The sequence below is a fragment of the Equus caballus genome, chromosome 23 (genome assembly GCF_041296265.1).
Source record: "Equus caballus isolate H_3958 breed thoroughbred chromosome 23, TB-T2T, whole genome shotgun sequence".
Classification (NCBI taxonomy): Eukaryota; Metazoa; Chordata; class Mammalia; order Perissodactyla; family Equidae; genus Equus; species Equus caballus.
The window spans coordinates 30,925,976-30,950,101 of NC_091706.1; the positions used below are offsets into that span (position 1 = coordinate 30,925,976).

The 24,126-nt window shown below is 39.9% G+C and overlaps 1 protein-coding gene across 3 annotated transcripts in view; it reads right to left on the reverse strand.

The window, feature by feature from the left end:
* Positions 1–1,026: 1,026 nt before the first annotated feature.
* Positions 1,027–24,126, reverse strand: part of TRPM6 (transient receptor potential cation channel subfamily M member 6) — a 165,585-nt gene continuing 142,485 nt past the window's right edge. For 2 of the 3 annotated variants that reach the window (XM_014735413.3, XM_005604949.4), the window contains exons 32-39: positions 22,018–22,068; positions 20,463–20,528; positions 18,369–18,655; positions 17,998–18,080; positions 17,034–17,239; positions 10,482–10,533; positions 5,643–5,749; positions 1,027–3,135 (exon numbers count right to left, since the gene is read on the reverse strand). In XM_014735413.3, coding sequence (XP_014590899.3) covers positions 3,002–3,135; positions 5,643–5,749; positions 10,482–10,533; positions 17,034–17,239; positions 17,998–18,080; positions 18,369–18,655; positions 20,463–20,528; positions 22,018–22,068 — 986 coding nt within the window. In that variant the 3' untranslated portion in view covers positions 1,027–3,001. The remainder of the gene's footprint in view (positions 3,136–5,642; positions 5,750–10,481; positions 10,534–17,033; positions 17,240–17,997; positions 18,081–18,368; positions 18,656–20,462; positions 20,529–22,017; positions 22,069–24,126) is intronic. The other variant, XM_023627203.2, reaches the window with a different exon arrangement.

Here is a 24,126-nt window from a genome sequence, read left to right on the forward strand (position 1 = left end):
TACCTAGTGAATGAAATCCATTATCATTTGAAAGTTTTATTATTTCTTTCAACAAATAATGTTGAAAGCTTATTATGGGCCATGTTCTGTCCATGATGCTGGTGACTGACAGAGAAAGACAACCAGCCAAGACAGGGGCTTCCGGGTCATGACTTCTAGAACCTGAGTGGTCTGTCTCATCTAAAACAGCAACAACCAACCACCAAAACAAAAAAGAATTTGTTTTTAAACATTGAGTAAATGGTTGTTTGGGAAGTCTTGGTCACCCAGTACTTCTTTTTGCAAAGCCACAGAACATAATAACAGGGTGAGAAACACCCAAAACTACATCTGATCTCATTTGCCAGAGCTGTCAAGAGGGTTTATTTAAGAAATCATGGAGCAGAAGCACTCTGGGAGCATACAGCCTCATGGAAAGGAGTGCCCGTGCACAGGATGCCTTCAGGAAGGACTTCCAGGAGCCTGGCTGCTTCTCTGGTCCCCACATTCACATTCCATATGCGAGATGGGTTTTGCGCTCAGACACAGATCATGCAGTCCATTTTTCCTCAGTGGTTCATAAAAGCAGCCCTGCCTATGTCTTCTTATTTGCCCTAATTCTCTTAGCCCAGTCTGGACCTGCTGCCCATTGGCAGATAGGGGATGGGACACATCTCCAGATTCAACATTGGCCCAGAAGTCAAATTTTTTAGCATCAACTAGAAATCCCAACTTTGAACAACAAAAAAAGAAAGAAATGAAAGACATAAAGCTTTTCAAGGGCAAAGAAGTGCTATGTCCACGGCATCTTCATCACTCACATAGTACAGAGAAGGCACTAAATGAATACCTGTTGAAGAAAATTAACCAAATGAATGAATGAGTACTCCACCCTATTATGGTCATGAATCACTCAAAGTCAAGACTGTCGCATCAGTATTTGCACTCCAGCAATCCCACAGCAGAGCTTTGCCCAACAACTTTTTAAAATGCTATTCTGGTGATTTTTCTTCAAAAAAAAAAAAGCAAGAAAAAAAGCACGACACAGAAATTTGAAATCAAATGTATTTGTTTTCAAGTTCCATTCCAGGTAACAAATATTTGGCTAATGAACTAATGCTTTCAGTTTGGCCCTTGGATAGGCGAACTGCCTCTTTCTGTTGTTAAACACATCACTGAAGTGAGTACTGATGACCCCTTATTGATTCGCAGAGTAGGATAAAGCAGTCAAGACCCGAAAAAAGCATTAACATTTTATCCTCATTGCCAATCAAGAAATCACCCAAATTTCCCACCTCCTGAAACCCCCAAGACCAAAATAAAAGGGGTATAAGTTAGCCCTTGTGAAATTCACACTCACAAGAATCAGACTCAATCCTTGGCAAACTAAATCCTCGGCCTTCTGTGCCCCCATGCCTGGGCAACATCTCCCCTGAAAGTGTAACCTAAGAATGCAGGAATATTGATTTTAAAAGCAAGCCTGGGGGCCAGCCCCATGGCCTAGTGGTTAAGTTTGGCACCCTCCACTTTGGTGGCCCTGGTTCAGTTCCTGGGCACAGACCTACACCCCTTATTAGCGGCCATGCTGTGCTGGTGACCCACATACAAAATAGAGGAAGACTGGAACAGATGTTAGCTCAGGGTGAATCTTCCTCAAGCAAACCGAGGAAGATTGGCAGCAGATGTTAGGTCAGGGCAAATCTTCCTCAGGGGGGAAAAAAAACCCAGCAAGCCAGCTAATGTAAGGGAGAAAGATAAGTTGGAAGGTCTTCAAACCCAGGAATTTTATTGCTGGTAGATTGGAACCCTTTATAAGAAGGAAAGGAGATGCAGGGGGAGAAGGGAGAGGATTCCTAGCCCTCCATCTCTTCCCTGTGAGAAAAGCTGGTGCTTGTTTGAGGTAGGGCAACTCCAATGAGTATAAAAGAGGAGTGACTGACCCCCAAAATGTGCTGCTCAGTGTAGCTTCTGGGGGTCCTTCCTTCAGGCCTCTGAAACTGATTACATGTTCTCAGGTACACCCTACGATGCTCTTTAAGCCTCCAGAACTCTGTACTGGAACAAAGCAAACACCTTTAAAGCACGTTTTCGGTCAGAAACCCCATCTTTCCCCATAGGACCTGACATAGAGTAACTTGGTCTGTAATATTATACACACAGCTTTGGAAAAGGGAGAAATGTTTTAGAGGTTGGCTTAGTCAACTCTCTAATTGACAGTACCCCTGAGTTTACAGGAAGGGAAAATATTTCTTAACAATTTCTATTGCATATCCTTGTTCCCCTCAAAAAGAAAAAGATACAAGGGCTATTGTTTTAGACCACCCCTTTCCTTTCTTTCTGAAAAACCTGAAATACCCAGGCATCATATGATTCACTGACAATACCTTAAACCTATCTAGATTTCTCCAGGATACCAACTTTTTACTGGTTCGTTTGTGCAGGAGTGTGCTCCAATCTGTGCAAATACACCCTCATCACATTGTTTTCCTTATTATTGCTATTCAAAGCCCTATGCTGTGGGAAAGGACAGAGGAGGACGTCAAATAACCTTTTTATGTACATATATACATAAATATAATATGTGGGTGAGGTGATGAATACCAGTGGATGTTAGAGTCTGCACACATAGTGAGAAAATAAATTAAATCATCTCCCTGGTTCTTTAGTGCCCGGCGTTCTGCTCCAAGGGTTTGGTCTGCTCTAAGTGACCAACTAAAGCAATGAGGTACGAAGGAGCAGTATTCCCAGCTGACTTGTCCGAGTGTCTCCCTGGGGGACTTGAGGATGACAAACACATGCAAAGCACCCTCCACACAGGCGAATATCTAGGAGAACCCTTTCATCATATACCAACGAGGTCTTCCGGCAGGGGGACACACGAGGCTCAGAAGGCGTGTCCCAAGGAGGCCCATGGGGCAAGGCCACCCTGACAGAGCTCTGACATAATCAATGTTACATCAATAAATCTATGTTACCATAGAGTTCATGGAAGGGAGGGCAAGGGTTGTCATCTTCACTCTTTTTACAATCGTGTGAGGTCTTCTGAAGAATTACTATCCTTTTTCCTTGCTGGAGGCCCCTCAGCTGGTTCTATTTTGATTTCAAGTCCAAAGGTGGAATTTATCCTTCCGGGGGAATAGTCATTCCTTGTTAAATCTGCAAGGAAGATAAGACGGTTATAGGGGATCCTTAAGAACATAATGTTCACACAGATAGACTGGACTTTAGGCTTTGCCAAACGCTCAGAGAGGACTCTGCTTCCTCAGTCCACTGATATGTGAAACTCAAACCCTCAACCCTGTCTAAACTCCCCCCATGGCCATGTTTGACTCTAAATCCCCAATGCTGTTTTAAGGCTTATGATCACTGGGACAGGGAAGGAGAGATGTGATTGCTTGATTCAATATGTAATGCCCTATACGACACAATGGGCCAGAGTTAAGTGAAGCCAAACAGGAAACAGGACATTTTCACTGTTGAATGATGGGCAGGGCCAGTGAGTTCAGCCAAAATGGTGGACTTGAGATTTCAGTGGTCGGTTTTCTGGAACAAAGCTGTACCTCAGATTTGGCATTGCCTATAAAAGCTTCATCCAATTATCGGATCTTATGCTTCCTAAAGCCCCCTTCTTCCATTTGAAAAGAAGATTATCGAAAGGGAATATTAATATGGGTAACCTTTGGGGAAAAATGTATGGAGAAGGATAGGCTTTAAATGTCAGCATACCATTTTGTACTTTATTGATTAAATGTGTTAACCTTAAACACATATTCCAATGTTAAACAGGGATTATCTGCACATAAAACTAATACATATTATAGTTTAATAATAATCAACATTTATTGAACATATCCATATATTACTTCAATCCTCACACCAACTTCATGAGATAGGTGCTACTATCCCCAGTCTACAGATGAGAAAACCAAGGCCCAGCATCACATCGCAGGTAAAAAGCAATACTGGGATGCGAGCTCTCCCTATCTGGCTCTGGATCCCATGCTTTTATATATTATCCTAAACTACCTCCCTTTAAAAAAAGTAAAACATAAACAAAAAGAAAAATCAACCCTAATCCTGTTTTCCAGGCTAAACTTCTTTTATTCAGATTACTCAACGTCTGAGTAAATGAGGATACTTCTTATTTCCACTTACATGTGTTAACTAAGGTTTTGAAAGGAAATAAGAATTAGGTCTAGAAATGGAGGAACTATTGAATTACTCGCTCAAAACCCACCATTATAGGTAAAAAAACCACTCAAACTTAATCATACAGAAGAGCTAACTGGACTCAAGGAAGGAAGCAATGAGTTATGCCTGAAGTTTCCCTTTCTCCTGCTGATTAGATGCAGCCCCTGTGTCTTCAAGAATGGAAGGATGCCCTCTCCAGGGTACAGTGAATCAGACCTGGGCTGAGGAACTGAGTTAATGCCCCCAACTCCAGCTTGCAATCATGGGATGACTCAGATATGTGTCAGTTCCTGCCCCCCAGTAAGGCCATTACCTGGAGGCCTGATGTCACTCAGTCCAGCCCAGCTCCATCGTGGGCTCCTTCTGATCAGAGAGGATGCCAGTGGGCATCTCAGCCAATGTGCTATAGACTGACCTCTTTGCCCAGAGAGAACAAGTCCTGGGCAGCTACAAGATGAGAGTGATGGTCTCCTCTCTTTACTGCTCCAGTCTGACCTCCCCACCTTGCATACCCACCAGCACCACCACCCCTGGCTGAGAGGCGATTTCTCACTGAAAGCCTGCTTCACATCCCAGTCTTTTGTTATGTCTTACCCACAAGAGCAACTCCTACCTCTAACTCCGACAAGATTAGAAATTGCCTCTCTTTGTCGTAAATTTAAACCTACTCCATTCCAAGCTACAATGGATGACGATCTTTTACTGATTTCCATTTCCGAGTATCATCATTTATTATAAAGCAGGAAGGGCTACTCAGCTTAAAATATGTGCAATGCCATTCTAAGCACAAGTTTGGCATGACCTCAGAAAAACAGTGGGCAAGCTGAGACAGAGATAAAGCATCCCTTCTGAGATAAAAGAAAAGAATGTAACAGAGCTGGGACTGCCAATTTGAGGGGCAGAGACCTCCAGCTGCTTACTTTTATGTTAGGAATATTTTTCTGTGGTGACTATATTAGTTTCAGAGAAAGTGTGCCACATTATCAAATCAGATTAAAAGATACACATTGCAATGTATGTTTAAAGTGGAGGGCTTTTGTAGTGAAAAACACTGTAATAAGTGATAACTGTCGTTTCCCTCTATACCCCACCCTCCCAAGTGACCAGTGAGTAAATAAGGATAGAAGAGAAATACTGTGGGCACCACACAGGACCCAAAGAGGAGGGGGTGGATGCAGAGACCTGCCTTGGTCCAATTTTACCCCAATTAAGTTGGTGGAACTTTTCCCTTGGAGAGACTGTGACAAGTACTGGGCCCAATGTTGTTTTATCACATTTTGGCAGAACCTGAAGTAAATCCCTGTCCTTTTAAAATCCCTTTAGAGACTGGAAAAATTTGCAGTCAGAAAGTCAAGCCTCAACTGTGACTGAGATAAAAATGTGATTAAGATTTTCTGCTCTACCCCAGGTTACAATGGATGTTGTTCTACGGGAGATTTACTTAGAGAAAGATGGAATTGTTTGGGGCCTACCCGGCAGTTTGAGCTTCCGGCAGCAAGAGTTGCAACGATGTTTTGCAATGAAGTTTCTAATTGCATCTTCCCCTAAATTGGCTGGTCCAAACACCATTCCTCTTGATCTAGAGGAAATATCAGAATATCAATTAGATCACAACTAAGAAAAAGGAGCTCAACTGGGATTCTCTGAGATACCGAACAGTATCCCCTAGTAACCCGGCAAACTTGAAGGAGCCAACAAAGAACAGAGCACTTTGGGGAAGCAACAATGTTAGGTTTGCAAATTTAAAATTCAAATGCACTTAAATCTTTGTACCCAACTCCAGGACCTACTGAGAAACTCATTTCAACGCGAATCTGATAGAAGAGTGAATTTTCTATGTACCACATTAAAACAAAATACAGTAAGACCCTTTTTAATGCATATGGGGTGAGAGAATGACATTCATTACCAAATGTTCTACTAGAAAACCCAAAAGGTAAGGTATAAAGGAAGATAAATTTGCTATCGGAACACACCTTCTAAAAAGACTCATATACATTGTTTCAAACCCAGATACTTTTCTGAAAATAACCAATGTTCTCAAACACAAATCCCTGACAAAAACCTCCATCAGTCAGTACTCAGGGCTCTTTCGACAGCTACTCTCTACCCTGCAAATTGCTATAGCTCAGTTCTTTGTGGAAAGACAAGACCATTACGAGACAATGATTTTGTGGAAATAAACTACATATGCTAAATGTGGGTGACAGAATTACAAGTAAAATCAGTATATATTAGACACATTTTGAATACGCTATTATTATAATAGATCCTTAGCAGATTCCAGGATCGATGTGCAACCATTATCAGATCACGCACAACCATTATTCTTCAGGCTGACCCTCTACACACCATGGAACAGAGCACATCAGAAACACTTCCCAACAACTTTATGAAAGCTAATATTTTATTTTAATGACATGCAGAGTGGAAACAGCACATTTTAAAATCTGAACTCAATTACTGCTCTTAAATACCACGTCTTAAGAAAAAAGAAAAGCAAACTATCACAAAAGGAAACAATAAACTTCGCTTCTAAGGAATGTGGTTTTTCAAAAGGGACATGGTATAAAAATGAACTTTTTTCCATCCTAGTATTGAAACATTTATCTCAATTTCCACTTCCTTTTGGCAGAATAACAGTAGCTGCTCTGAAGATGTGCCAAGCACAGAATGAGAGCTGATGTCAGTCTGATCTCAGATTGCCTCCCTGCTCTGAGGCGAGTAGGTGGAGAGAATCTCTTGGGAAGAGAGAGCGAACAGACACCCAGGATTAACTTTCCCAGTCACTCAATTGCCTGTACAAAGTATGGCTCTGGTGGTATTTACCGGGCTGCATAAACTGCCTCTTGTTAACTATTCCTCTCTCAGTCCATCTGGTAAGTAACCACTTCAATAAGGTGAAACTGAATGTGGTAAAAGAGTAGAATTGCTCGATATTTAGTATCAGAATTCTATGATGCCAATAAAGTAAAAAAATGAAGGTGTTGGGGCCAGCCTGGTGGTGCAGTGGTTACATTCGCACGCTCCACTTCAGCGGCCCAGAGTTCGCCAGTTTGGATCCCGGGTGCAGACCTACACACTGCTTGTCAAGCCATGCTATGGCAGGCATCCCACATATAAAGTGGAGGAAGATGAGCATGGATGTTAGCTCAGGGCCAGTCTTCCTCAGCAAAAAAGAGGAGGATTGACAGCAGATGTTAGCTCAGGACTAATCTTCCTCAAAAAAAGAAAAATGAAGGTGTTATTTTAGTCTTTAACATTGAAGAATCCCCTTTATAGTCTCTTCAGTATGACCCTGCTGGAATATTTCACTCTTTTGCATGCCATACCTGCCATTTCTTTCCTCCCAGTAAAGCATGAAAACCCCCAACTTAGAGACATAACATTGATTCTCAGATGCAAGCTCTAGCAAAATGGTTTCCCTCTACGAGCTTTGTGAAAAGTAAGACAAAAGAATCAAAATTACTATAAAATGTGTCTATTAGGGGTTCGACCACTCCCTGTGCAGGGGAGAGTGAAAGAGAGTGGCAGGGACAATCATTTGCGTCTACACTCTACAGCATGTCTACAATGTTGCAGTCTCAGATAACAAAGTTTAAAAAGAAATACAACTATTTTCCAGATTTTTCACAGCACAGGAAAAACAGGTGGTAGCTTGGTTCCACATTCGAGGAAATGCTAATTAGTGCCATGTATACACAGATTTACTAAAGAACATATCATCGTCATAATTTCATACTTGTCAAGGGTCCAAAACCATCAAGCAGTAAGAGAAAAGATGCAATCCCAAACTACCAGTAAGTGAGACAGCCTCCACTGAGGGTCAATGGCCTGAAGAACTGAGTTAACTGGCCAGATTAACCGGGATTTGGCAGAAAAGGCCTGATGACTTTACCTTCATGTGCAGAAGGTTGGGGAAAGTCAAGAGACAAGAGGCATTAGAGGCAATGCCAGAATTTGCAGCACAACATCTTCTCTTTCAGCAGACGATTACTCCCTTCACCGAGACCTCCTCCTCATAGGCAGTTACCACCTTCTCTGAGCTTCAGTTTTCTCATGGTGAACTGGGGTTGAAGGTGCCTACTGCCAAGGTTGAGGTTAAGGGTAAAATAAACAGCATGTGAAAGCACTTGCTGAAACTGGTGCTTCTCAAACTTTAACACCAAACCACCTGAGGACCGTATAAAACTTAAGATTCGGATTCAGGGAGAGTCTTGAGATCCTGCACTTCTAATCATCTCCCAGGTGATGCTGATGTGATTGGTCCACGGCCCGCACTTTATGCAGCAAAAGTTTAATACACAAAGACATCTGAAAACGTGAGCCCACTGAACTCATTAGATGTAATTCACCACAATTGTGAGAAAATAGTACTTCTTGTTATCTTCACCATGAAGACCAACTGTGCCCAAAATTCGGTGACCTGACAAAACCAGGCAGGCTATAGAGATGCCATCCTATCAGTTTCCAGAGTTTCCACCCTCAAGTCACAAAAAATAAAGTTTGTCATAAGACAGACATTTCTAACCCGCATTGTCTATTAGAATCACATGGAGAACTTTAAAAAAATACAGACATCAGGGCCCTACCCTCCAAGATTCTGATTTGATGCCAATTCTCAGCAGCTTTTTTTCTTCAAGTTTCCCTAAGTGACCTTAATAGAAATTGAGACCTACTGGCCTATAGAATGCAATTAAATACTCAACTGTCAAGTTGGATAATATAATCTTAGAATTCTAAAAGATGCAAATATTCAGGTCATATTAAATGACATAAGCCAAGGTCACACTTTAATAGATGATAGCCCATACATAAACTTGGTTAAGTAAATATGCAAAAAAATTTTCACTATGAAATTATAAGGGAAGTATTTGTTGTACAAGGTTCCTACTAAAAACATTTGCGCACACAAGAGTACTGAAGAAACAATATTCTTAGCTAAAAACACTTTAGCTCTCCTCAAGAGAAAAATAATAAAGCCTTTATCTGTACCCTAAGGGTTACAACATGAAGTGCATGCTCAAATATCACAGGAAGTGATCACAGGAGCAATATGGATCAGCTTTATCTTCTCTAGCTCACCTAGACCAAAGAAATAGCTAAAACACTTTTAGATGAGACATCTCTGCATAGAAGCCTACAGATGAGACCATATTTGGATTAATCGTTCAGTAAAAAGCAGAGCATCAAAGCAGTGAATATTTACAATATGATTCCTGTGGGAGGGAAGTAAACATTTCAGATTTTATTGTATAGGGATTGACCACTTAGGTAATTTTATATATAAGTATAGACACTTAAGACAACTAAGAAGTAAAAATGTTGTATGCTAGCAGTTCTCAAAGTGTGATCTCTGGGCCAGCGGCATCAGAATTGTCTTGGAATTTGTTACATTATTTGGCTCCACCCCAAACCCACTGAATCAGAAACACAGCAGTCTGTGTTTTAACAAGCTGTTCTGGTGATTATAATGAAAGTTCATGTTTGAGATCCACTGTCATCTGCCATACTGATCAGTCCTCAATCAGCACCAGCACTTCTTCTTTTCTACTCCACCTTTAACAGAAGAATACCATCTCAGACGCTCTACTGCTAAGTCCTCCCAAAGTCTGCTTATGGGATAAAATGCCCATGCAAATCCAAAGGACAGGCAGATGACTCATCACTCTATATAGTTTAAACTTCAGTCCTGAGTTAACAGACAATCTGATGCTTCATATTTAAGCCCCATTGTTTTGGCCTCTCACAGATTTGCTGGTACTGAATAGCACACTCTATGCCCTCAGTTTTCGTTTTATAGGCATGTGATGGAAGACGCTGCCCATGATAAGATGCAATGACTCCATTGTGCAGACGACAAAGGAAACTCTGCTTCTCCTATGACGTTAATTGTTTCCATGTCAAATCCTATAGAGGCTGAACTTACCCACATTTTCTCTTTTGTCTGGGCCACTAGAAAACTCAGAGTCAAATTTGCAACAAAGTTCATGCTACTGTATTGGTCTTTAGAATTTCCATTTATGTGTACTAACAACTCCAGACTTAATCATATTTTATTTCCATATTTTCTCTTTGCCTCCGTTTCCTAATCTATGCTTCTTTAAAATCTTACTGTATTTTAAATTTTATTGTATTTTATTGTATGGTAGTTGGATATTTATATTTGGATATAGATTTAAATAAAACCTGCCTCAAAACCTTTCTAGGATCTAGGCAAGAAATATAAATGTTTAAAAGTTATTTTTAGAAAACCATGTACAGTGTGTTAAATGCAATTTTCTAAATGATAACATCATAAATTAACTTACTGTTTGTCTTCAGGTTTTATAACAGATGGATCTGTCAAATTTTCTCCAACACCTCCAAAGAAGAAAGAAAATTCATTTAGCAAGTGGGGATTTCATTTTCTCAGAAATTCAAGAAAATAATCAAATTTTAATTTTTTTCTTTAAACTTGTATCTACCCAGTAATAAATTAAACATCATGTGAATTCACTGCACTATAAAAATTGTCCAGGCATATTTGGAAATTTTAGTTAATGCACTGTTTCCTGCAACCCCATCTTACATTATAATAAACTTCTGGGCCACAAATGAATGTTTTAGTGGTGCGTTCACAGTTACTGATAGTAGCATCCATCATTTACTTACCATTCATATATAATAGACATTCTATTTTCTCTAATTCTCAGTGATCATAAAAGAAAAGTATTAGCATCCTCATATCTTCATTTTACCAATGAGTAATTGATGTTCAAAGAGATTAAGCAATTTGTCAGAGGCTGAATAGTGCACAAGTGATGATAACAAGATTCAAGTTGAGCCAAAGCTTGTGTCCCTCCCACTAGGCCATGGTCTCCTTAGATAGAGAGTCCATCCGTGCTTAGCAAGACACAAGATGCTGAGCGCTTCTGCAGGTACAACCTCTGCTCCATCAAAGACACATATCCAATGATACATATATAGCCTTCGTAAACAGTAGAATGCAAATACCCCCAAATTCTTGACCTGGGTGCTGGTTACACACGTGTTCAGTTGCGAAAATACTTTGAGATGTATGCTTATGCTGTGTGCACTTTCCTGAATATGTTATCTTTCAATAAAATTTACTTCTTAAAAAATACCAATACATAAAAGGATAAGTGTAATTTAAAGCTATCATTTATCAAAACAGGGATCAACACCCAAAGTGAATCTCTGTCATAAAATGCAAGTGGTGAGGAGACTGATTTCTGACAGCAGGAATGTTTCGTAGGCAAGCTGATCAGACAGGTGAATGCATCATTTGGCATAATTCAACAATTTCTGAGATTCTCCTCCAATCAGCACTGGTTCTCTTTGCTTGGAAGAGACCAACCTTGTGGGGAAATTATTTAAAAATCTTATGTAATTTATAGCATTATTATTTATTTGTATTATGTATTTGGCAGGAAAAAAAAACATGTTTTCTAACCACTATTTTAAAAAAGAAAGATTTTTGCTATGTTCTGTATATTTTACCATATGCTAAACATTTTACAAGAAAATGTAATCCTTACAGTTTATAGACCTTTCTCCTAAGAGACTGACTTCCTTAGGAAAACAATCTGCTTAGAGTCGGAGTTTCCAGCCTTTTTTGTGCCATGATCCTCTTTGTCAGTCTGGCAAAGCTAAGGGACCCCCTTCTCAGAATAATGTTTAAAATGCGTAATTTAAATACATGGGATTACCAATACAAGGAAACCAATGATACTGAAATCCAGTTATCAAAATATTTCTTTAACTGTTGTATTGTAATACATGTGCTTATTTACTGAAACATTAACTAACAGGATCTAGCACAAGTCTAATAACTACTATAACATCCAACAGGTAATAAATATAAACAGTATTTTGAGATATCTGCCAACACCGTAATGCACTATGTAAATTATCCGTAATTGCTATTGCAAGCAGTCACAGGTACTGCCAATACCACTGTGGTTTCTGGTCTCCATGATAATTGAAGGAAATGATGCATTTCAGCTGTAGGTTAGTGAAAATAAAGTTGTAATTTCTTTTCTCATCAAAGTTCACAGACCCTCTGAATTCTATCCAGGGATACTTTAAGAAGCCCTGGCTTAGAATCTCTTCATACATTGATTTTTGAATAGGAAGAGGGTTGAAACACAGGCTCAAGGGAAAGTGTGTGAAATGTGCTTTGCTCGTCATTTATTCTTTTTAAAGAAAAAGTCATAGGAAGAGGCCAGGCTCTTTATACTTTTCTCATTACAGATATAAGAAGGAAAAGCCTAGAGAGACTCTGCTTTTCTAACCACGTAGTAAATAGACAGAACAACAAATAGAGAGTCCAAGGACCATCAACAGAAAAACTAAAGGCTACAAATCCTTTCTATGTTTAAGCTAAGACCTAACTTTAAGCCCGAAGTTTCCAGCATGACTGAAGCTTTAGGCTGTTGTCTGAGTAAACTGTAATTTAAGCTGGGACTATGCACAGTACCTAAAGAGGTAGTATCAATTAGGAAAAAGGAAGTTTCATAGGGAAAAAAAGTCTATCAAAATCACATCAGCTCCTGTTTACTGTAAATCTTTTGCTTATTAGATAGGCAGAAGAGAAATGACAAGAATGGACATTGAGGGTATTATGCTAAGGGAAATAAGTCAGATGGAGAAAGCCAAATATGTATGATTTAACTCATAAGTGGAAGATAAAAACAACCACCACCACCACCAAACACACAGACACAGAGATCAGATTGGTGGTTACCAGAGGGCAAGGGGGGAGGAGGGAGGTGGAAGAGGTGAAAGGGCACATGTGTACAGTGATGGATGGTAATTAGTCTTTGGGTGGTGAACACGATGTAGTCTACACAGAAATCGACATAGAATGGTATACACCTGAATTTATATAATGTTATAAACCAATGTTACCTCAATTAAAAAAATTAACTTTAAAAAAAAAAAGAAGACAAAGGATCTGGGCTCCCCTCACAGCCCCATCACTTTCTAACTGTGTGACCTGGACACCTTCTTTAACCTCTCTGAGTCTCAGTTTTGTCATCTGAAAGTATGAATAAAGGGCCTTATCTTATGGGGTTACTGAGAAGATTAAATGAACTATTGTAAACAAATTGCTGAGCAAAGTGTCTGACCCACACGGCACTAAAAAATGTCAACTACTATTTTTATTATGTTTATTCTAACAAGACCTCTTGTGAAGTAAAATTCTATTTTCCTTACCACTGGTAAAATCATGTTCTGATTATCTTATTTCCCTAAAGTCCTGTTTCCTAATGAATAAATCCCCCAATAAGAATGAGAGTAGAGTATCCACAAACCTTTATATTCCTAAACCCACTCTGACAGTTGAAAGCTTAACTTCTGCATATATATTTTGGGGCCCTCCAATGGCAGAAGGGGCATTCCAACGTGTGAAAAATAGAGAGCGGTCCATAGAGCCAGTGATGCACCACGAGCACCACCACCCCTGCCTCCCCAGCTACACAGGAATCACCCAAGAGACAGACTTTAATATTGTAGCCCATTCTACCTCACATTTTCCTAGATAGTTGAAAACACAAAAGAAAATAAGACATTTTAACATCTAAAAATCCCAATGGCATAGCTCTTTACCAGCTTTAATAGAGTAAATGCCCAGGTACAGGTAATATGCCTCATGCCCTCTTAAGAAACCCAGAGGCTTACATTCTGATCCCAACCACCTTGGGATACATCAGTGAACTTCTGCATCTGTGGAAAGAAGCCACCCTCCTTGTAGCAGCAGAATTCATGATGATGTTGATGCTAATGCTGACTTATTCTGGAAACTGCTTTGTTGCATAAAAAATCTAATATCTCCAAAAGTTCTTTGAAAAATATACTGAGCTTTCAAAGATTGCTCCAGACCACTGTAATTTGAAATGAAATTGTTTTTAATTCCCATTGCTGGGAATTAAATGCTGAATTTCAAGTGTAAAGATGATGATTCAGGCCCTCATATGTAGGATTTTTAAATGAAAAAACAGACTGGAAAACCGCAGTATAATTACAAGTAATTGGAAATTGGTCAAGTCTCCTTAGAGTTCAGCTTCCTCCCCTGGTGTGGCAGCTCCTGGGTTAACGATTGGCACTCCCTTAGAAGAAAGTAGAGAGGAGAAGAAAAGAAGAAACTGAAAGAATAAACTGCCAGAGTTTTTCTCATTCCATCTTTCCCGCAAAGCAACAGGGAGCCACAGCAAGCAGATCAGGGCTTCACTTTACAGAGGCTGAAGCTGGGGTCTCTCTGCAGTACCACTAGGACCACACAGCTAAGAACGCCCAACTGAAGATTAACTTCCATTTTAAAGAGCCACACAGAGATTAATACTAACAACAGCAATAACTAACATGTACTGAGGGCTTGCTATGCATCAGGAACTTGTCTCATTTCAGCCTCTTAACAATCTGATAAGTTAAGTACATAATATTATTTTCCCCAATTACAAATGAGGGGAGTGTAACTCAAGATGGTCATCCCCTGGTCACACAACTAATTCGTGGTGGAGCCAGGAGTCAGAGGCCAGCACTGCAGCTCCAGGGCGCCTCCTAACTGCTGCTCCTGGGCCTCCCATCTCCACTCCCTACCACCCAGACAATGCACATCAACTCTCCAAAGGCCAGAAATACTAATCAATTAAATAAAATACAAAACTGAACCAAAAACCATTAAGATATTTTAAGAATACATAATATTCTCCCCATTTTTCCTTTCCAACCTGGTTTGGATTAAATATGACCATTCATAAGGCTTTAGCCAAGTGCCTGGTACAAAATAAGTACTTAGTAAATGTTAGTAAGTAGTGGTAGTAATATAACTGCTTATAATTACTATTATAGCATTCATGTTCTTCCATAAATTTAGGCCTAACCAATTGGCCAAAACTCTCTGATAAATATCTCAATTTCTTCATGCTCATTCTATGATGTCCACTCCTCCCTTCTTTGAAGGTCAATGTTTTGACATAGTTTATTTGGAGTGGCCTATTTCTGTAATTCACATAATTGCCCAGTAAAAGAATAAAGTTAATTCCCCTTTCTTCCCAAGATGATCAACACAGCATTTGTTCTGTTTAATGTCACTTTGGATTACTAAGAGGCATAAAAATCCCCAAACATAAACATCATTAAACAAAAACCTATTCAAGTGGAACACAAAACACACTGAAGAGTCATCATTAATTCCTTAAAGTTTTTCTTTGGTTGTTTTTTTGTTTCTATTTGCTTTTTAAACAACTCCACCCAAAACTCAAAGCACAGACACTCAAGTCCAGATGAAAACAATCAACTACTCCCCAACATGAGCTACAAAAGCAGATGCCTTGGGCACCAGCGGGTTTACATGGATCATGTACTCGCCAATTTAAAAGCTGAATCATCTTAACTGTTTTAACTTTGTTTATATTCCTTCCTAAAATATTGTGTGAGGGTTAGAAATATAATTCAACCCTGTAAACAGCACATATCTGAAAGGGCAGAAGGACTTATGTGTAGTTTAAAAAGTACATACACATCCTTGAACACATGACACAAATTTCAATCAAAATGGCTTTGCAGTCTTACTGGACATTGCTCATGATGCCCCGGGATTGTCTATCTTGACAGTCCCCAGCCTCCAAGCCTAGCTTTCAGCACAGAATCCCAGGACTGGAGAGGTGGGAAAATCAGAGAGGACAAGAAAAAGGCCCAATCTGTTTAAATGAACCATAACATGGTTATGTCCTATGGGCATGAAACTCATAAAGAAATCAGAGACAGTACAGTGAAAAGGAAAGAATATGGATGGCCAAACCAGCTTAAGCTTGAGTCCTGGCTCCCCCTTAAGTAGCTGTCCAACCTTGGGCAAGTTATTTAAACTTTCTGGGCCTAAATTCCCCATAATATCTACCTCCAGGTGCTGCTTCTGGGATTAAATGAGATAACTTCTATGAAAGTTCCTGGGCTAAATCCCTTATTTAAAACCAAAGCTCCAGTCAGTGAGCCCAAGGACTAAACTTTGACCTTAATACATATTTCGTTCTGTCCCTGCAAGGAAAGCCTGCTAGAGATACTCTGTTTTGTGCTGCAGGATTATGAACCCCATGTGAGGTGTTGATAGTGCAGAGATGTGCTGATCAAAGGCTTCTGTTAAATAAGAGTGCACCGCGTCGCCTCTCTCAGACTGAGTTTGTACTTTTGTGAACTGTCATATCAAGGTAACAGTAAAGAGAGCTAGCTAAATTATAAATTGCCAAAGAACTGAGCTTGAAATCATGAAAAATGCCTAGAATTTAAACTTTCCCATGAGTATTAACGCGTGTGTGTTATTCTGAACCTAAGTCCAAGGTAAAGCCATAAAACTAAAAAATTTGATACAAAACTCATTTCCCATTAAGATCAAAGTTTTAGATGTCTTTCAATTTTAGGCAGCTAATCTTCTGCCTAGATTTTTCCCTTGATCTAAGTGGGAAACAACACAGCAGGTGCTCACGATCACCACTCTACAATGTCTCTGAAATAAATGGCCTCACCTCCCTTCAAAGCTAGATAGAGCAACTCCCCACATTACCCATCCTGGTTCTTCCAAGAGCTCCCGGGACACCTGTCTGGTTGCTTCCACTTAGGTCAGTTTCACAAACAATAAATAGGAAAATGGATACCATCTTTCAGTTTTCAATTTTAAAATAAAGAAAAAAGCACACACTGTCAAGGAAATGTCTCCACTGAAAGACCTTAACTATGGCTTTGAGTAAAGAAAGAGCCGGGGTCAGATGTGGGTGACAGTAACATGGAGAAAGCAATCCCTGGTCAATGTTTCCTGAACTTTGCCTCATGCATATGGTATCAAGTCTTAGGCTATCAATCACCTTGCAAATCTAAAACGAGGAGCTCTCCCCGAGTATACTCATAGGTCCAGTGAGAGAAAGCCAACATCAGTTCCTCCAAGGTGTTGCTGGGGGCAATTTCATCCCCGTTGTTGTTGTTATACTTCCGGAACTCCCCTGTCATATACTTCTCAATGGTCAACCATTGGTTGGCTGAATGGCAGTAGATTAAGAAAACTTCCAGGAACCTATGAGGGGGAAAAAGAGGCCATTGACTCTCCACAAGGCAGCAAAGGGGGGGGGGGGGGGAGCTTACATAACTGAACAGTCAGCAGGAGAGGAGATTACCTAACTCTGGGCTGATGCAGCCTCAATGCACATGCCCTTGGCCTTTCTATGCAAGAGATGGAATGCAAAGATTGGGAGTTTTCCCCAATTTACCCGCATCCCTTCTCTTTGAGGAAATTTTCCAGCTCTTTTATTAGTACCGGACTCAACTTTTCTTGCAGTGCTCTATAAAGTTCGTTGTAAGTGAAACAATAAAATTTTACTCTAAGCCCTCACACTGAATTATGATCTGCCTTGCTAAATGAATGCAAGTGTATGGTGACACTCAAGTGAAAAAAGCAAGAGTTCATTCTTATAAAGTTCCTAATTTCTTTAAGATAAGGAAAGAAACCATGCTTAAAATAGAAATGTTTTTCTGCCATAATGTTTTTAGACATTAGTAACTATACTCAGGATCTGCCTGTCTCATGTAACTGAGAGGTCAGCCAGGGTCTCTGCCTGAACTTCTCTTCTCAACTAACATAATTTCAGTGATCTAAGCCAAGGTGTCCCTGGGATGTCTAATTCTCTTTGTACCAGGCTCCAGAACTATGGAAGGAAGAACCCAAAAATAAGGTCATGGGAAACTTCCCCGTGGGTCCAGTATTTCTCATGACTGATAGGGCTGAGAAGAAATTCCCACTCAAAATGAAAGGCCAGGGTGCCAATATTTCCTCACCTTGGTGCATAGGGAATGGTTTGTGGTTTCACTTGGTTGAAGGTATAGATCAGTTTTTGAGCAGCTCTTTGTTGTTGAATTTCCTACACAATAGAGAACATAGATAAATATATTGGTTTACTGTCACATGTCTACTAATTAATGATCATAGAGTTACTAAAGGCCTCCCAAGTGTGATTTTTTAGCCTTATTCAGCTCCCACCACTCCCTACTCCAAAATAAAAATCTCTACAAAACAAAAATAGCAAAATACTATCATCTCCAAAAAAGAATAGGCTATCTTTTGCGTTGAAGATAATGGCTTTTGGTCAAGATGTAGCCAGATCTCCTTTCTTTGCCCTGTCCATCTGGGCTCTGGGTCCCTGACTTACCCTGAGGCAAAGATGAAGCACAGTACTCTCCTGGAAGATGTTGTGCCAAGTCTGCACAACCTCAGGAAGAAAGGACTTCACAATGAAAACCTGCCCTGGCTTGAGAACATCATCCTCAGACCAGGTACTTATGACTCTCATGGCTCTGCGGAGGCCACCACCCATCTCCTCTCTGGACAACACTTGGATCATTGCAGCTCTCCCTTGCTGGGACCAAGAAGACATGCTTTTATCGAGATTCAAAGGGGAACTCTCCTCCAGCCTGTAGACAGTTACTTCTTCTCCTGCTGCAAAGAGAAGGACAGGTGAAGAGTTCAATGAGATCATGGACAGCCTCCTAAATATCAACTCAGAATCAGTTCAGTTTCCCAAATGATCAGAGAAGAATGTGGAATTTCACCTGTGCCGGGATAAGCACAGAATAAGGACATGGATCTGGCCACGTTATTGTCCACTAAAGGGGGATGGGGGAGAAGGGACAAAGCATCAGACGTCATACTAGAATTACGTTGTTCTTATTATAGACTATAACTAAACAAAAACAAAATCAAAGTAATAAGGCTATATTTCTTTTGTTAAAGATAAATACTTTTCAAGAGATAGTTTAACCCCCTGTTTATTATCATCCCCCTTAGGAGCTTTTTCACACATTTTTTTCCTAATTGCCCCTTCCATGACATTTTAATACCACAGATATAGAGGATATCTGTTTATGTCTTGTGTATATATCTGTGCCTTATATGTAAAAAGAAAAAAATGTCTTTGCTCCCTAGGGATGACACTACCTCCATTGACAATGCACGGTTTAACACAGTTGAAGTTAGAAGCCCAGAGCCTCTCCCTCCTTCCTTTGTGCCTTTGGACCAGTTATTTAAAGGCTCACTTTCCTCATCAGTAAAATGGCAGTGGAAATAACGCTTACCTCTCTGGGTTATTGTAAAGATTAAATATGTTAACCTGGCTAACGTGACCTAGAACCTCAGATACAAACTCAATCCCACTTAAAGGATTTTACACACAAAATGCTCTTCAACTGCTATACAGCTTCCACTTTAAGGCTGTTGAACAGGGAGCAATTCTCATTCCACAGACTCCTGAATTCTCATTCAGCCTAGACTTCTCCTAATACAGTGGTTAATGCTTCATAACAGAAGTAGATATTCTATACAACTCCTGTCCAGCCTGTGTTTAATTTTCTCCTTACACCTCTGCTTCAAATGGCTTTTTTTGCAAACGCTGTGCTGGTTTACCAAGAAAGGAATCTATTAGCTTGTGTTTGTATTTAATTCCTTACCAAAAAGGCATGTTTCGGTAACGCTTAGTAACATATTTTCAAATATTTACTTTTGGTGCCCAGATAAATGCCACCGAAGGTCTCTTTTAGAGGACGTAATACCTAGAGGATTTAGAACAGAACTACTGAGTTGCAAAACCAGCCATGGAGCCAAGGGGAAGGAGAAGGCATCTGCATCAACAATCAGAAGCCACCTGATCTGTCCCCATGTGAAGAGTGTGAGGAGAATCAAGATCTAGGACAGTGGGGACCCTTGTTATATTGTCAACTGGCCGGACAGAGAAACTTTGGTAGCCTTGGCCAACACAAGCTTGTTTTTCTTTACTACTCCAGCCTTTGAAAGCTATATTTGCTCTCTGAGCTAAGAGCAATTAGTTTACATGAAACAAAACAAACAAATAAAAAACAATATACAAAGCACTCCTCTTCAGATGTCTGTTAGCTTTCACCGTATTGACATTTATCGCTGTCTTCTGTGTTTATTATTCATGGTTGGTTGGTTCTTTTCTTTCCTACTTACTTCCAGCCTTAAATCAGTGAATGCCAGGTGCAACATTATTGCTTTCTTCCCAACCTCTGCTCGTTATAGCTCCCATCTCCATAGTATTAGATTTTGACCCTAGATGCCAGCCGGACAGTTAACAAGAGTTTCCATTTTAGGAAATTAATCTCACTAAACTGCAACCATCGGCAAAATGAAATTTTCGACTAAAATGATGCAAAATGGTTTCTCCTTTGATTTACTAAGATGTTATGCCTCTGCCCTGGCACAGCCTCAAGAAGGTAGAAATGGCACTCACCAAACATTTGGATTGGTGTAAATGGTATGGTCTGAGAAAGCCTCATTAAATTGTTCCTTTCAATGGCTGCAAACAAAAACAGATTTACTATTTTAAGTATGCATCAGTGGGTTGAATTTACAAAAACCCTCCTCCACATCACTATATTCACATAATACTAAAACATTCATTTCAAAGACCCCTTACTTTTGTCTTTATCAAAATTGTTATCTATAATACAGTATTTAAAATGAAATATGCCTTAAATAGGAAGGATATCCCAGTCTCAGGAACAGATTATACAAGATTATATAACATGGTCTGAGTTAGGGCTGTCATCTCTACTTTCCTGAATACCCAATCACATGCTAATCTACACAGATGTGGAACTTTCTTTTAAAGGGCATTTTAATCCGTGGTCTTCATTTTCTGGTTTTTCTTTTCCAGAGCAAATCGAATGCACAGTGGACTGTGGGGACATCTACTGTTGACTTTGCACACTTCACCTTCTTTACCCAGAGAGAGCTGAAGACCAGTTTTAATTAGAAGCAAATGATCTGCATTCTCCTGTTAAGAGCTGTATCCTATCAGATCAGAGTCAATATGAGTTACGGTATTCCTCACCAGAGACTTTCTTAGGTTGACAGCTGGAGTCAAAATAATGGATTACTGCTGAGCTGAAAGACCCAGTTATAAAAGCCTAGAATGTGAGTCTGGAATCCACTGAAACACTATTCACTCCAGAGAATTCAGGATCAGGCAGTATATTACTGGCCCCTGAACACACGACCTTGATGTAATAATAATGGTAATTATCACACCAATAAACTCTTACTCATGTACTGAGTTTCAGATTGCGTAAAAAGCTTGCCTGTGTACTATCTCATTCAATGCTGACAGCAATGACGCCCAAAAGACCACCCATTGGCACAAGTCCAGTCGGTGGTTACATTGCTTTGCATTTCAAAGTGTTTCCCTCTTAATTCTCAACTAGCCCTTTGGCAAACTGTTCCTCAGGAAGGGCAAGTATAATTATTTCCACTTTGAAAGAAAGACAACAGAAGTACCATGAAGTGATGTTGCTTAAGAGAGTCAAGACCCTTGACATCTTGTTTAATAACATCTTTGTAAGGTGTTTTTGTTGCATTTACTCTGTGGGCTTGGCATTCACTCAGTGTCTATGTTCACTGAGGGCCCAGTGAGGGTACAAAACCCTCCCTCAAAGAACTAGTTTCAGGCCTGTCTCTTCGTCAATCCAAAATACAGAGATCTCTGGCTTTGGGATGGCTTTCAGCTTGTAAGGAATTTTCAAATCTCAAGTTCATCTTTTTCCTTCACAATTTGGATATTGCCAATACATTTTTTTTTAATCCAAATTCCCATAAATCCTAACAGTTTGCTTTCCCAAGTCAATGGCAAGGTAGGAAATCTGAATGTTCTTCTCCTCGGAGTGAAAAACAACTATTCAAATTGGGAGCCATATCAATACTGTGGAATTCATCAATGTTTCCGTTTACAAATGCAGAATCACAGACATTTAGCTCAGTTGTCATGTCTATGTTCTCATGCATCCTACCTGAATAATGATGGTGAGGCTCTTCAGGGCTTTTTAAGGAGGCTGAGATTTCTGAAATTACAGAAAAGATTGGCATTTTAATTACTTAGCTAGAGATAAATACATGCTTATGAATATATTGCCTTCAAAGTTATTATTGAACAGGTTAATCAGAATGGCTTCTTGGCATTCGAAAAAAGATTGCCTAATATCCCTTACCCACACTATTGCACATGGCATCCTGACAGCTTCCAATCATCAATGTAATATCTCCAAACATATTTATATAGGGAATTGAAGAAAGACAGGTAATATTAGCCTCAAAGATAGATTTCTTCTGAAGCAATTACACCTCTGGGTTACAGAAGGCACTCAGCTGCCCATCAGACTTCATGACATCCCAGATGCACGATTCTCTGAGCTCCCTACCAAGATGCAGTGCCCATATAAAGACATTATTAATACCAAGTGATTAGCAGACTACTTCACTGACCTAAAATGACAGGGAAATGATGAAAACACATTAAGAGGTATATTCCAGAAACAAAGGAGGAGGTGGAGAATACGACAGCAAGGGATTTGTTTGCTTATAGAAGGCCTGTGTGCTGGGAACAACTCTTGAGGGTTTAACTGGTTCTCTTCTATCTGCTCAAGTCCTAAATTACAAGCCTCCAGAGAAATCCTTTGCTACGGTTTTGCCATTTCATAAAATCAAAATTAAAGTGGAGAACTTTAGTCTCACGGCATAACTGCTTTATACCTGGTAGAGTAAGCAGCATAATGAGCCCAATTTCACAGATCTCTCTGGATTCTTGCTGCTAGATAAGGAAAGGAACAAAAATCCCTTCCTTTGGGAGTGCCTGGTAAACAGTCATATCAGCAGAAAAGACTATTCTTTTCTAAGTTCCATTCAATAATTAAAAAGAAAAAAAATTCAGATCCCACGATGGGTCACGCTAGGTGTGACAGATGTGAATAAGATGTGGCTCCTACCCTGGAGAAAAACAAATATGAAATACTGGGAGAGAAAAACGTGTAAACTATAATCACAATACAGTTTCCTAAGTCACACGACAAAGGTGTATGCAGAGGTTTATGGAACATACTCATCCCACCTGGAGGGTAGAACCTTCATAGACAAACTGAAATAACATGTAGGGGCATCTGAGTCTGATAAAGTTTCAGTCTGCATCTGAGTTTCAGTCCTGGCTTCACCAGAAGTGTGAGAACTTGTTCACATTCATTCAACACATCTTTATTGAACACCTTTGTGCCAGGCACTGGTCTATGCTCGAGAGAAAGAGTAGTAACCAAAACAGAGAAAGTCTCTGGCCACATTGTAGTAAAGGGAAATAGAAAATAAATAAACGAGTAAATATATGATGAATATAGTATATTACATATATATCAAGTTAAGAAGATTAGGAAGTGCAGGGGACAGGGAGGTTACTATTTTATACAGGTGGTTAGGCAAGGCCTCTCTGATAAGGTGAAATTTGAGCATAGATCTGAAGGAAGAGAGGGAGTGAGTCATATGGATAAATGACAAGTATCCCAGGCAGAGGTAACAGCAAATGCAAACACCCGGAGGCAAGACTATGCTTGCTGTGTTAAGAAGAATGTGGCCAGAGTGGATTGTGCTGAGAGGAAAATGAGGCGGGAGAGTTGGAGGAGGGGGAGCAGATAAATAGGGCCTTGTAGACTGTGTTTGGACTTCACTTTTACAGAGCAAGATGGAATGCCATTCGCATAGAAGAGAGACTCAATTTGACTTACAGTTTAAAAAGGTTATTCTGGCTACTTTCTGGAAATAGACTGTTAGGAAGCAACAGTTTAGAGGCCATCCTGTAATCCAGGAAAGAGATGGGGTGGAATGTGGAGGTAGCAAAGTGATCAGATACTTGATATACTTTGAAGGACTTACTGATGTGCGGATGGGGGGATGTGAGAAAACGGGAGACAAGTATGATTGTAAGACTTTGGCCTCAGCAACTGGAAGGATGGAGTTGCTGTTTCCTGAGATAGATGAGAAGGGAGGTGGAACATCTTCTTTAAGATGCTTTCTAGACACCACATAGTGTTAATAGATGGGTGGTCATATTTTGCATGGCAGAAATTGAATGAAAGGGT